We start from the raw sequence: 15,126 nt of genomic DNA, 5'->3' as shown, positions 1-15,126 counted from the left end.
CTAAATATTCTGTTCAAAGCCCAGATACAATCTAATAGATGGCTATGTCAACTATCAAGAGTTAACATTAGAGATTGAAACTTTTTTCACTTGTGCAGTCACAACATATAGGTGTGGTAGCTGGAAAAATAATGATGTAAGAGATTACACACTTAGGGAGATCGAAGGGCAGGAACACTTTTATTTTCTGCCAACTGCCTACAAACTCTAGGGATTTGGTAGTTTTCTTAAATGGTAAAATTATTTCAAGAGCCACATGTATCACTGACTTTGCTTTAACCTAGTAGTGTGACTCTCAGAAAGCAACATATACAGATGCTCCTCAACTCACATGGGGTTACAGTCAATCAACAGAAAGTAAGGCTCAAACCAAGAGAGCAAAGAAGCTGTAAGATGCTACTTTAAGGGCCTCACTTTGTAGCTTGCAGGCTGTTATAAGGAATTTGGACCTTAGGTTTGACGGAAAGCCATGGAAAGTTCACTGTTAATAAGGGGAACATGGTCCAATTTACTTTTTTTTAAATGTCATTCTGGCTGCAGTATGGTAAATACATTATCAAATCAAGACTGGAAACGGAGACTTCTTAGGAAACTACTACATTAAGTCTAGGCTAGAAAAGGATGTTAGCCACAGAGGTGATGAAGAGAAATACAATTAAGTTGGAACATATTAGAAGCAAAGAGACTTGCTAATGGGTGAACATGTGGGATAAGAGAAACTGAAGATGACTCCAGGGTGTTGGGCTTGCCTAGATCTGTAGTGACATCCAGTAATCACTCAATGAAAAGTATTGATTTTTCTCCTTGCAGACTTTTTTTCAGCCTTTTCCCCGGTCTCTACCTTGACTGCATCTCCTTTGCCACAGAACACAAAAATATTTGCCTCTCTAGTCTTAATCTTCTCAGTCACTAATAACCCCTTATCAAATCCAACTGAGTCCTATCTGACTCGATCTCTCTGTGGCCCTTGACAATAATAACCAGGGCTTTCGGCTTACCATTCTGTTGCCTCTTAAAAACTAATGTTCTCCTTGGGCTCAGTACTTAAGACTTCTTCCCCTCTACAAACATTCTTTGATTCCTTAACTACTGGGGGGCTTCTCATATGTGTTGATGCATGCTGATGACTCAAGTCTATCTTGAGCCTAGACAGTGGTCCTGAGCAACATCAGCCTATAGTTTTCTCTAGACTTTACCTGAAATGTCCCAGAAGCAACTCATATACAAATATTCACAATCTAAAACTACTTTCTCTCCTCAAACCTATTCCCCCATGCTGAATGCAATCTTCTAAGTGCTATCATCCTAAGTGCTATCTAAATGAATGGCACCAGTTCCTACAACATTCCCTCAGCCAGAAACTCAGGAGACATCCCTTATATTCTAATCGTCACCAAGTCCAGTGCATTTTACATAAAACAACTCCCCTCCATGCCCTCAATCACTGCCCTACATGCAGATATTCATCTTTGACCTGGTCTGCACCATCATCTTCCCGCTATCCACTATCCCTTGTGCCTCCTCCAATTCACTACCTACTCTGCTTTTAAAGGAGGTTTTGTAATTCAGAAAATTTCATTTTCCTTCCTCCAAATTCTTGACAGATCTCCATAATCATACGATAAAACTGAAAACCCTGTGCTGGGATTTAATGCCTTTGATGGCCTGGCCTCACTGTCGCCTGGGCTGGAGTGCAATGGCGCCATCTCAGCTCACTGTAACCTCCACCTCCAGGGTTCAAGCGATTCTCCTGCCTCAGCCCCGCAGGTAGCTGATTACGGCTGCCCACCACCATACCCGGCTAATTTTTTGTATTTTTAATACAGACGGGGTTTCACCATGTTGGCCAGGCTGGTCTCGTGACCTCGTGATCCGCCCGCCTCGGCCTCCCAGAGTGCTGGGACTATAGGCGTGAGCCACCGCACCCGGCTGCACTTCTAATGAATTGCCAGGTGATGCTGATAATGCTGGTCCAAGAGCCACACATTAAAAACCAAGGTACTAATGCTAGCCACATGACTATCCTAGGCAATTCTTCTCCTAGGTACATACAACCAAAAGAAATGCATATGTTCACCAAAATACATGTACAAGAGTATTCACAGAAGCTTTAAGCTAGCTAATAACTAGCAATAACCCAGATGTCCACTGTTAGAATAAATTGCGCCGTACTTACGGCTACACAACATATATTTATACAATGGAATATTACACAGCAATGCAAAATAACTACTGCTTCACACGATATGAACGTATACTTATGTAATCATTAAAGCAAAAACAGAGTGCCTACATTCAATAAAGCATCTACTGTACGATTCTGTTTATGAGTCGAGAACAAACAAAACTAACTGATGGTGATGGAGGTCAAAGCAGGAATCAGCAAGACAGTAAGAATTACTGGCTGAGAAGGAGCATGAAGGAGCATTATGAATGGAGATACTCTTATCTTAATCTGGTGGTGTAAACATGTGAAAACTCATCAAACTATAGACTTAAAATCTGTGTTATTTACATATATCATATATGCCTTCATAAAAATTTGTAAAGTAAAATAAGATGGAAAGTGACAATAAAATTCGTTATGTTAATACTATTTAAAAGCAACTTTTATATAAACTGGATTTCCAAAGGAAGCACTAGGTCTAACACAATAACAAATGTCAATTAAAAGTAATAGCTGTCTAGCTAATACAAGAAATTATGGAGAAAAATTCTCAGTGCTTCCTGTAACATTACCCCCAAACTCATCCCAGAAGCTTTACTCCCAGTATCTAAAGGTCTATATATTTAGGTGTAAAAAACATACTTCGACCCTAAAAGGCCTTATAGGACCTGGCTCCTAGTTTCCTGTCCAACCTTCTCTCTTAATCAAATGAGCCCTCTAATAAAAAGGGCCTTTTTGTTGCTTCACATACAAGCCAACTTCATTCCTACCTCAGGATCTGCACTGGCTCTTGGTCCTGCCTGGAATATTCTTTCCCCAGAGCTTCCAAGTTAATTCCCTTGTTCCTTCAAATCTCCACTCAAAGATCTCCTAACGGAGGCTCTACTACCATGCGGCACATTTCTTATAAAAGTCATAGCTAGAAAAGACGCTGTCTTGCCTCAAATTGTTAAACGTAACAGCAAAACAGGTTTCCTCTTTTCTGTGATTTAACGCAAAAACAAACAAAAACTCCTGGCTAAATTCTGTGACCCACAGCATCATTTATCCTTAGGTTCTCCTTTAATTCTTATTATTTAACTCTTGCTCTTTTACATTCCTTCACAGCTTTATGGTTTGTCCTCACTGCACACCTACAAAAAGTGATTTCTAGGTTAGCTGAGTATATAACCAAGACTTCAAACCACAGCAATCAGCGCCTTTGCACACAGCTACTCCAAAAAAAAATTTTAATGAATATACAAATGAGTGAATAATGAACTGTGATAAGACATCTGGAAAGTTTCAGGGACGTGAGGGAAAAGGTTTTTGCTCCAGTAGACTGACTTCATACCGACACTTTTACATAAGAATGGCAAGAATGATTGTCAAAAGAAAAAATTAACTTCATCGAGCCCAGAGTCCACTTCTCTAATCATAAATGTCATTAAAAAGAAAATCCTTTCAGCCAAACTACAAATGCCAACCATGCTCCCAAGAAATAGAGGAGGTTTTTCTCAGGAGCTGTAGGGAGTGGAAAGGGCAAGATAGGAGTCTGGGGTAACGCGGCTACCGCGTAACAGAAAGGAGACCGAGAATCTCAATACCAGGGCTAAGACGCAGCATCAACAGGAGCCTGGGTCCCTGTCCGGCGGTGCGGAGAGAAGGCGGGTCAGCGGAGACCCGAAGTGGCCCAGTTCCCCTAAGAAGAGTGGAGGAAGCAGAAATGGGCTCTCTCACCTCTAACGCCGCCTGGGGGTCCTCGTCGATTAGGGCATCCGAGAAGCTCTGGAAAAACCTGTCAGGAAAACAACGACTTCAGCAGGGCTCACTAGCCAACGAAAGGGGGATAAAATAAATAGCAAAGGGAAAGAAAAACACGCACCTCTGGGATATTGCAGTTCCTGCTGCAGCCGCCGCCATCCCTCGTAGTCGCTGTTGCTGCCGCCGGAGCTGCTACTATCACGGTTACCACCTCCACCACCGCCCAAGGGGGAAACTTCTGGAGAAACACCAACCGAGCTTCCGTCCTAAATAGCCAACGAGCAGCCACGCAGCGTGCTGCTAGCGGGACGGGAGGCGACACGCCGGCGCGGGGCCGGCTGGGACAGTGGAAGACCGAGTCCTCCCAGCCCCACCCCGGCCCAGGACCAGCGCTCCCAGTCCCCGCCCCTCGCAGCCATGGTTACGGAGGCCTGGGGCGTACACGTTCTCCCTCCCTTCCACCGCGTCCACGCCAGCGGGCACTCCCAAGAAGCTTTCAGTAGTAGTTTAGAAGCACTTTTGTAATGTACTGTCGTCCCTAAGGAACGTGTGGCGGTTTGGAGCGTTTGTATGTCTGTTAATAACGCAAGCTACTTCGAGCTCCCATTTTCCCTAGTTTTTATCATGGCTGCCACAGGTAGCCAAGCCCTTTCGCCTTCATTACGTCATCCGCGGCTGCGTGGTCTCTTCCGGGAGCAGAGGCCCGGATGACGCGTGTATTTCCCCCGCGATCTTTGGGCTGGGAATTCTAAACGGCTGGGACTTGCCGGAAGTCATTCTGCCCTAATAGCGGCAAAAAGCCTTCTGGTTCCTGGGGCAACGCGCCCGGCGACCGTACTGTTCACTTCCCCAGAACGCCACAGCCCAGGCTTTCTTCTTAGTGGGCTTCCCAGACCAAGAGGGGAAACTTTTCATCCGAAGGTACTGAGGGGAGGAGGGTGGCCTGAAGTTATCTCAGTGCCACTTTGTTTCCCAGCCCAGTCGGTCACCCCTTCCTCAGCGCCCTTTAACCCTTGCAGATCGGGTGGAGAAAGCTGCCAGCACGTTCTAGGGATGGGGGCAGATTGAGGAGCGGGAGGGAGTAGTCTTTGTCTAACTTTATACCAGTACCAAACTGTGTTAATTTAATGTAGTTTTATAATAAATCTTTAAGTCCTGTAACTTATTCTCCCAATATTGTTTTGGCTTATTCTACGGCCTTTGTATTTCTAGGTGAATTTTGGAATTAGCTTGTTAAAAAAAAAGGGGGATTTTTACTGGGCTCGCATTGAATCTATAGATCTGTTTCGGGAAAACTAGTATCTTAACAACAAGTCCTTCAATCCATGAATATCATTCTTCCCCCACCATTTATTTAAGTGGTCTTTAATTTCTCCTGGCAGTGTTTTGTAGATTGCACATATATCTATATTTTAATGCAGGTGTGCTTGGATAGATTGCAGTATAGAGATCATATATATCTTTCATTAGATTTATTCTTGAGTATTTAGTGTTTTGTATACAATGTTAAATGGCATTTTGACTTTTTTATATTCTACTCGTAAGAATAAACAATATTGATTTTAACATACTGACCTTATATTCAAGCATCTTGCTAAGTTCCCTTGTTATTTGTAATACTCTGTAGATTCTTTCGGAATTTCTGTGATCAAAATCTTGCAATCCACTAACAGAGATGGTTTAACTTCTCTGTAATCTTTATACCTTTTATTTTTATTTATTTTTGCCTTTTGTTGCTGGCTAGTGTTTCCACTGTTGAATAAAAATAGTGATAATGGACTTCCTTGTCTTGGTCATAACATCAGGAGGAAAGCATTGAATATCAACTACTTTTTCTGCCTTTATTGAAATGTTCATTTGTATTTTTTAATGTTACTGTGTATTACGTTGGTTAATTTTCAAATGTTATCTAAATGGCCAATTGTCCTTCTGGACCCCACTGACTCCAGTTGGGATGGCACTGTAAGAAGAGAGGCAGAGTCAGTGAAGGAGACAAGGTTTATTCAGGATTTACATACAAGGGTGGTCCAGTGGTGGTGGGCTGGCCTGGTGAACTGCTACCATTTGTAAAAAGCATATAGTCTATATAGCATTTTCACTTAGCACCCTCCTTCTAGCAACCTCCATTTAACCCAAAACAAAGGGCCTTGATCTCCTGTACAGCCTAAGATACGGGCCAGGGATGTGGATGTCCTTCATAGATAAGGAGTGAATCTCTGGGTTGGCTACTCCTGGATTCCTTAGTCCAGGACTCCAAACGTAAGTTCTTCTTAGACCATAGGGTTAGTCTCAGGTATGCTCCAGTTATGGCTCAGCCATATACTAATATGTGTATGCCAGCCTCTGCCATGCACCAATACACATATATGTATGGCCTCTGAAAGGGTGAATTCCAAGACTGACCTATGGGCCCAACATGAAAAGAAGTTCTATGTATTATGGACATTGAAATCAATGAGATACCAAAACTACCACCAGAATGGCTTAAATTAAAAGGACATCCAATACCAAACATTGACAAGGATATGTAGCAACTGTATCTTTCATATATTGTTGGTGAGAGTTTAATCATTTTGGAAAACTGTGGTACCATATGTCTGTTCTTGCATTGCTATAAATACCTGAGACTAGGTAATTTATAAAGAAAAAATGTTTAATTCACTCATGGTTCTGCAGACTGTACAAGAAGCATAGCAGCTTCTACTTTTGCAGAGGCCTCAGGAAGCTTCCAATCACGGCAGAAGGCAAAGGTAGAGCAGCCATCTTACATGGCAGGAGCAAGTAGGGTGGGGGTAGGTGCTACACATTTTTAAACAACCAGATCTCACAAGAATTCACTGTTGCGAGGACAGTACCAAGGGAGGTGGTACTTAACCATTCATGAGAAACCCACCCCTATGGTCCAGTCACTTCCCACCAGGCCCCACCTCCGACACTGGGGATTACAATTTGACATGTGATTTGGGTGGGGACATATCCAAACTATATCAGACACTATCTACTAAAGCTAGTTATATACAGACCATAACCCAATAATTCTACCACTGGGCATATACCCAAGAGTATTTATTATTTATGATCATGTAGAAGAATATTCATTGCAGCATTACCCAAGCTAGCAAAAACGGGAAATAATCTAAATGTCCTTAAATAGGAGAAAAAAAATTACATAGCAATAAGAATGAACGACTACTACACACAACAATATGGATGAACCGTATATACATAAGTTGTGGTAAAAAAAAAAAAAAAAGCCAGACAGAGTACATTATGATTGATTCCACTTAGATACTTAGACGAGAGGTATCATAAGGGAACCTCCTGGTTGTCAGGGAGGGTGGGGAACAGACGCATGAAGAAATCTTCTCGGATGCGGGAAATGTTACATATCTTGATCTGGCTGGTAATCACAGCAGTGTATTCAAACATAAAATTTTATCAAGTTATGCACAAGATTTGTGCAGGCTGGGTGCAGTGGCTCACACCTGTAATCCCAACACTTTGGGAAGCCAAGGCAGAAAAATCACTTGAGCCCAGGAGTTCAAGACCAGCCTGGGCAAGATGGTGAGACCTCATCTCTACAAAAAATAAATAAAAACATTAGCCAAGCATGGTGGCGCGTGCCTCAGCTACTTGGGAGGCTGAGGCAGGAGGATCGCTTGAGCCCAGGAGATTGAGACTCTTATCGTGTTACTGCACTCCAGCATTCATAACAGTGTGAGTCTCAACAACAACAACAACAACAAATTGTTCACTTTGATTTTGCGGATTTGTTTGAGGAGAAATGATATCTTTCCCTTGTATTGCCTCTTCCAGTCCATGAACATAATTGCTTGTTTCATTCAGTTATTCGTATGTCTTTTAGTAAAGTTTTTATAATTTTCTCCGTAAATTCTTGGCATCAGTTTATTGAAATCTTGGGAGGAAGGAGAGAAAAATGCTTAAGAAGTTATTAATAAAATGTTTTCAGCCGGGCGCGGTGGCTCACGCCTGTAATCCCAGCGCTTTGGGAGGCCAAGGTGGGCAGATCACCTGAGGTCAGGAGTTCGAGACCAGCCTGGCCAACTTGGTGAAACCTTGTCTCTACTAAAAATACAAAAATTAGCCGGGCATGGTGGCAGGCGCCTTAATCCCAGCTACTTGGGAGGCAGAGGCAGGAGAATCATTTGAATCCGGGAAACGGAGGTTGCAGTGAGCCGAGATCGAGCCATTGCATGCAAGCCTGGAGGACAAGAGCTCGCGAGACTTATCGCAAAAAAAAAAAAAAAGTTAACAAAAAAGTTTTCATGTGCAAATGACACAACTAAATATACCAATGTACTTAGCTTTGGTAATTTAAAGAAGGGGAGGAGTAACCATGCTGGATTAAGTGGGCATTTATTGAAGGATAATTGATCTTCAAACTGAAGAGTGAAAATAGTCACTTATACTGTGTTACCTAACATTTTCCTAGGAAAGGGATCCTTTTCATTTAAAAGAGAAAACCTTCCCAGTCTAACATTGAAGCCATCCTTAAGTGTATTACACTTGATAATTTCAAACTGAATCTAACAAAATCTCTTATTTGTGTCTTTTTCACAATAAAGCTTTCCCAAAGAGAAGTTTAAAAAAAAGAGAGAAAATTTTTAAAAGATTTGTACACTTTACCAAGTTTATACTTAAACAGAAAAAAGATTTAAAATAAAATCAGTAATAATCAAAATTTAAAATGCAAAAAGCCATGACATGTATAGTAACATCAAAATATTAAATACTGAAAAATAAATCTGACAAAAGATATGCAAGATGTGCACTGAAAACTAAAAAATACTGCAGCCAGGCACGGTGGCTCACGTCTGTAATCCTGGCACTTTGGGAGGCCAAGGCGGGTAGATCACCTGAGGTCAGGAGTTTGAGACCAGGCTGGCCAACATGGCGAAACCCCATCTCTACTAAAAACACAAAACAAATTAGCTGGACGTGGTGGCGGGTGCTTGTAATCCCAGCTACTTGGGAGGCTGAGGCAGGAGAATTGCTTGAACCTGGGAGGCGGTGGTTGCAGTTAGCCGAGATTGCGCCATTGCACTCCAGCCTGGGTAATAGAGCAAGACTCTGTCTCAAAAAAAAAAAAAAAAACCCCAACAACATTGCCGAGAGAAATTAAAGAAAACTAACAAATGGAGAGCTACTCCAAATTCATGAGTCAAGAAGACTCAATATTATTGAGGTCTCTGTTCTTCCAAGATTGACCTATAGACTCAACATGATCCCAATCAAAATCCCTAGTCAGGCATGGTGGCTCATGTCTAATCTCAGTTCTTGTTGGGGCTGAGGCAGGAGAATCGCTTAGAGGCAAGGAGTTGGAGACCAGCCTAGACAACAGAGATCCCATCTCTGAAATAAAGTACATTTAAAAATCCCAGAGCTGGCTGGGCGCGGTGGCTCATGCCTGTAATCCCAGCACTTTGGGAGGCCGAGGCAGGCGGATCACAAGGTCAAGAGATCGAGACCATCCTGGCTAACACAATCAAACCCCGTCTCTACTAAAAATACAAGAAAATTAGCCAGGCGTGGTGCCAGGCACCTGTAGTCCCTGCTACTCGGGAGGCTGAGCCAGGAGAATGGCGTGAACCCAGGAGGAGGAGCTTGTAGTGAGCCGAGACTGCACCAATGCACTCCAGCCTGGGCGACAGAGCAAGACTCCGTCTCAAAAAAAAAAAAAAAAAAAAAAAAAATCCCAGAGCTTTTCCCTTTTAGAAGTTGACAAACTGATTCTAAAATTCAAATGGGGGAAAAAATTCAAATGAAAATGCAAAGGACTTACGATAGCCAAATCAGCTTTGAAAAATAATGAAATTGGAGAGATAACATTACTTCATTTCAAGACTTGTCAACCTTGTGATATTGGCACAAAAATAGACAGATTAATGGAACAGAGAATCCATAAATAGACCCATACCATATGTAGACAACTGATTTTTAACAAAGGTCCAAAGGTAATTCAATGGAGAAAAAACAGTTGAAAAGGAGAGACTTTAAAACAGATTGGATATACATGTGCCAAAAAGTGAGTTTCAGTGCATATCTTTGCACCATGTACAACAATTCATTCAAAATGGGTTATGGGGCTACAACTCCTACAAAACTTCTAGAGGAAAGAAAATCTTTGTGATCTTGGGTTAGACAAAGATTTCTTAGCACACCAAAAGCATGATCCATAAAAGAAGAAATTTGTAAATTAGACTTCATCAAAATTTAAAAGATTCTACACTATGAAAATATTTGCAATCACATCTCTGATGAAGAGCTTGCATCCAGAATATATGAAGATGTCTCAAAACTCAGAAACTGTAAGTCAATAGGGAAATAGAAATTAAAATCACAACCATATGCCACTACACACCCATTTAAATGGCTAAAATGAGAAAGACTGACCATGTTGGCAAGGATGTAGAGCAACTGGAAGACTCATACACCACTGGTAGGAATGTAAAAAGGCACAACCATAAAATGACTTAGACCACTGCTACACAATTAGCACCCAAGAGATATGAAATAACATGTTCATGCAATGTTTGTACAGAAATGTCTGTATCTATTTATAGCAGTTTTAATGGTTAACAGTTGAAAACTGGAAACAACCCAAATGTACATCAATAGGTGAATGGATAAACAGTAGTACAGCTGGCCGGGCGCGGTGACTCATGCCTGTAATCCCACACTTTGGGAGGCGGAGGCGGGTGGATCACCTGAGATCAGGAGTTTGAGACTAGCCTGGCCAACCCTGTCTCATCTAAAAATACAAAAAAATGTGGCACGCACCTATATTCCCAGCTACTCGGGAGGCTCAGGCAGGAGAACCATTTGAACGCAGGAGGTGGAGGTTGCAGTGAGCCAGGTTCACACCACTGCACTCCAGCCTGAGCGACAGAGCGAGACTCCATCTCAAAACAAACAAAAAACAATGGCAGTATAGCCAGTATAGCCATACAATGGAATACTGCTCAGCATTAAAAGGAATGAAGTATTGCTACACACTATAACATGGATGAATCTCAAAATTATGCTAAGTGAAAGAAATCAGACAAAAATAGTACATTTTGTATGATTCCATTTATATAAAATCCTGAAAAATTTTAAAACTCATCTGTATGACAATCAGTGGTTTACTGGGCGGGGGTGGGGGCTGGAGAGCAGGGTGGAATTTCAAGAATAAAAGGGGCATAAGGAAACATATTGGGGTAATAGGTATGTTCACGATCTTGATTATGGTGATGATTTTATGAGTGTATACATATGTAACACTTCAAACTGTACACTTTAAATAATGTGCATGGTTTGCTTTATGTCAACTATAGCCCTATAAAGCTATTTTATTTTATTTTTTGAGATGGAGTCTTGCTCTGTTGCCCAGGCTGGAGTGCAATGGTGTGATCTCGGCTCACTGAAAGCTCTGCCTCCCAGGTTCACGCCATTCTTCTACCTCAGCCTCCCGAGTAGCTGGGACTATAGGTGCCCGCCACCATGCCCAGCCAATTTTTTGTATTTTTAGTAGAGACGGGGTTTCACCGTGTTAGCCAGGATGGTCTCAATCTCCTGACCTCATGATCCGCCCGCCTTGGCCTCCCAAAGTGCTGGGATTACAGGCATGAGCCACCGCGCCCGGCCTAAAGCTATTTTTTAAAACACATTTAGAGCTATAGATAAGAATTGATAAGTCATCAGCAATATGGATGGTGGTAAGCAACACGAGAACATGAGCACAAGGAGGCCAGGCGCAGTAGCTCACACCTGTAATCCCATCACTTTGGGATGCCAAAGCAGGAGTATCCCTTGAGCCCAGGAGCTCGAGACCAGCCTGGGCAATATGGTAAAACACTTTCTCTACAAAATACATTAGCCAGATGTGGTGGTGCATGCCTATAGTCCACTGAGTATACTGAGGCTGAGGTGGGAGGATTGCTTGAGCCGAGGTTGAGGTTGCAGTGAGCTGTTACCATGCCACTGCACTCCAACCTGGGCAACACAGCGAGACCCTGTCTCAAAAAAAGAAAAAAAAAAGGCAAGGAGAATATGTAGTTTTCTCACTTAATAAATATTGAATCCCTACTATGTATAGGTATTATGCGAGGGACTGGGGATACTAAAATGACTGCAATCTTGGTGCTTAATAATCTAGTGTTGGAATCACGCATATCAACAGGCAGTTATTATAGTGTCATATATGTCTAAATGGGAGAGATTAAAGGGTTCTGTGAAAGCAGTCAGAAGATTTTGAAAGCTCAGAGTAAGTAATGTCTCAGCCAAAGCCTGAAGAACATATAGGAGGTAACCAGCATGAGATAAACTGTGCTGAGCAGAGTGGGCTTGAAATCAGAGCTAGCGGAGTGATTTGGGAAGTACAGCTTCAGGGATGTTTATTTGCAAAAGCCCCTTCAAACCCTCTATCTAATTTGTTAATATAATTTTGTACGTATTTTTCCTAAATAAATCCCCTCCCCACTCCCACAACCCCAACAAATTGTGTAAATTTTGGCCCCATAAAACCTGGATTTGTCCTTAAGTAGGTCTTTCTTTTGGGTTACTTAGAATTCAGCTCCTTCTTATGTCTGGGGAATTCCTTGAGTCTTCCCACTGAGCCAGTCTCCCTCTATAAAAGCTGAAAATGCCGAACAACTTAAGCTGAACTTGCACATACTTTAAAATTGGTAACTGGTTAGCAACAACAAATCAAGGAAGGACCTTAGTGTATCCTCTCCAGATGCAGTAGTACATGTGTCAAGATCAAATTCCCAAAGCAGCAGATAGTGTTACAAAGCAGTGTGTCAGTGCTTGGCAACAGTGGTTACAGTCTCCTCACCCGACCAGTTATGTGGTATAGTTCCAGGATTTATTCCCAGCCATGTGGCTCAGACTGATGCTGATTCTCTAGTTCTTTTGGCCATTCTGCAAGCAGCACAATATTCTTCTAATACAATTTATCTTATGCTGAAAACCAGAATCCATCTCTGTTGCTTATGACTAAGAATCCAAACTAATAGACAATTTGGTATTTGGAAGTGGAGTGCTACAAAACAGACCTAGAATGGTGTGTAACTGGCCGGGTGGAAAAGGCAGGATGGAGGGCATTGAGACACAACTCTTTCGGGCTGGGAAACTAGTGACTCTGAGACAGGACACCAAGCTCACACCATCAAGAAATGTACCCTAAAGCTGAGCAGCCTTAGAAATAGTCTTCTTCCCAGTGCTCATATTAGATGTGGCTGTTGAAGACAAAACACCAGAGAGCCACAGCCACCAGATGAAAAAGCAGCCTACGTATTCCACCAGAGATCTTAGACATGAAGCTGGATAGAGTACTTGGATGAGATTCTGGCTGATTCTCTTTGGGAAATAAATACATTTTTCATATGGGCCTGAACATTTTTGAGTGTATGTACAGGAAGAAGGACAAGTATACATAACAGTAGGATACTTCATTCCTCCCTTCTTCCTTGCTGTGAAGCCCTAATTTTGTTTCTCCAGCACATGACTAAGTCATTCGTGGTAATCCCACATCCCACATTGTTAGGATCCCCAACCCCACATTGTTGGCCATATTGGCAAACAATATGGTTTAAGAAGGGATACATAACTAATCTAGCCAATTGGGCCATGCATGAGGTGTCTGCTCAGGGATTCTGGGAAAGGTCTCCTTATTGACAAACAGAAACACAGAATAAATTACTGCAGCTACCTTTAGCAATAGCCATCCTGGAAGACCAAACCAATATCCCAAGGAAAGTGAAAGCATAAGGATGGAGAAACCTAGTTCATCAGTGATACCAGTGAGCTCCTGAGTTAACCAACCCGGAAGCCTCCAAACTCCTGACTTTTTGTTTTGTATTATTTAATAATTTTGAGTTGGGTTTTTCTGTTTGCTTCTTGCAATTGAAAACATTCTTATTCTAATTGCTATTATGTCTGGGAGTGCAGAATTTGATCATAAGGCTGGTGAGATAAAGAAGAGGTGAGACCACATAGGGCCTCAACTCCATCTGAAAAGATTAAAAAGCTACTGAAGGCTTGACATAGACTGACATTCCTATTGCATTGGGGAGAACAGATTGGAAGCGGACAAGTTGAAAACAGAGAATAAGAACAGTGACCTTTAGACAAAACTTGGGAGAACTCCAATCTTTGAAAAAGTCTCCGGAGCAACCCAAAGGGAACATCAGGAAATTATTTTTTACATGGTAAAAAGGGGGAAATATTACAGAAGCAGGATAGGAGAGTTGGGCACTTCAGATTGGGCAAAACTGAAGGCAATAGAGAGTTTAGAGGAAAAGTGAGTTATGAAAGGTTATCAATTGATCAAGAGGTCCAGGAAGAGAAGGAAGGATGGGATTCAGCAATATGGAAATTGGTTACTCTTAGTGACCTTTGTAACAACAAATTCAGGGTAATAAGTCAAATGCAATACTACAGAGGGTTAAAGAATAAATGGAAAGTGAGGAAGGCAGCAAGTTTACAGGTTAAGGACAATGACAACAGCATCACAGGTCCTTCCTTAATAAACAATCTTGAGTCAATGATTTGGTGTGGAGAGGCCAAAGTACTGACAGCCATGTCCTATTCAGGAGTTGATGACTAGATTATGTTAGGGCTACAGAGAGTCAAGACGTAATACTGGGACAGATCATGCTGGTCCTTGTAAACCCTGTTCAGAAGTTTGCATATTCCTTGTAAGAAATGATGGTAACTTAAACTAAGGTAGAAACATGAAGGCAAATGACAAATTAAAGGCTTTTGAGGAGGTAAATTACCTGGGCTGCATGATTGATTGGACGTGGATATCAGATGTGACTGAGCCAAGGAAGTAAATGAGATTGTCAAAGGAGCATGTGCAGTGGGAAGAGAGCCAAGAATGGAATCTTAAGAAACACCAGGACATAAGGCAGAGCTCCCCAACTAACGTACTATGAATGGTTATGGGTGTGCCCAAAATACTGATCCCTTTAGTCGAAATGGATGGTGAGAGCCACTGGCTGGTCACACACAGCAGTAAGCAACTTCACTGGTTAACCCCAGTGTGTCTCTGGAGGGCAAACATTATATTCTGTCAACTTTGTACTAAGAGTTCCATGACTATGTGAAGCCATCCTTGATACCTTACCCAATACATGTTGGTTGAATGAATAAATGTAGAGCAACATTGAGGGACAAACTTAAAATGACAGGTTGGGGCCAGATCAGTT

At 42.0% G+C, this 15,126-nt stretch overlaps 1 protein-coding gene across 2 annotated transcripts in view; it reads right to left on the bottom strand.

The window, feature by feature from the left end:
• SUGT1 (SGT1 homolog, MIS12 kinetochore complex assembly cochaperone) overlaps positions 1-4,229 on the bottom strand; it is a 35,420-nt gene extending 31,191 nt beyond the window's left edge. For both annotated transcript variants that reach the window (XM_054529075.2, XM_002824306.6), the window contains exons 1-2: positions 4,032-4,229; positions 3,887-3,944 (exon numbers count right to left, since the gene is read on the bottom strand). In XM_054529075.2, the coding sequence (XP_054385050.2) occupies positions 3,887-3,944; positions 4,032-4,069 (96 nt within the window). In that variant the 5' untranslated portion in view covers positions 4,070-4,229. The remainder of the gene's footprint in view (positions 1-3,886; positions 3,945-4,031) is intronic.
• Between the last annotated feature and the right edge of the window lie 10,897 nt (positions 4,230-15,126).

Source organism: Pongo abelii, chromosome 14 (genome assembly GCF_028885655.2).
Source record: "Pongo abelii isolate AG06213 chromosome 14, NHGRI_mPonAbe1-v2.0_pri, whole genome shotgun sequence".
Classification (NCBI taxonomy): domain Eukaryota; kingdom Metazoa; phylum Chordata; class Mammalia; order Primates; family Hominidae; genus Pongo; species Pongo abelii.
This window is presented reverse-complemented; position numbering and strand designations above follow the sequence as displayed.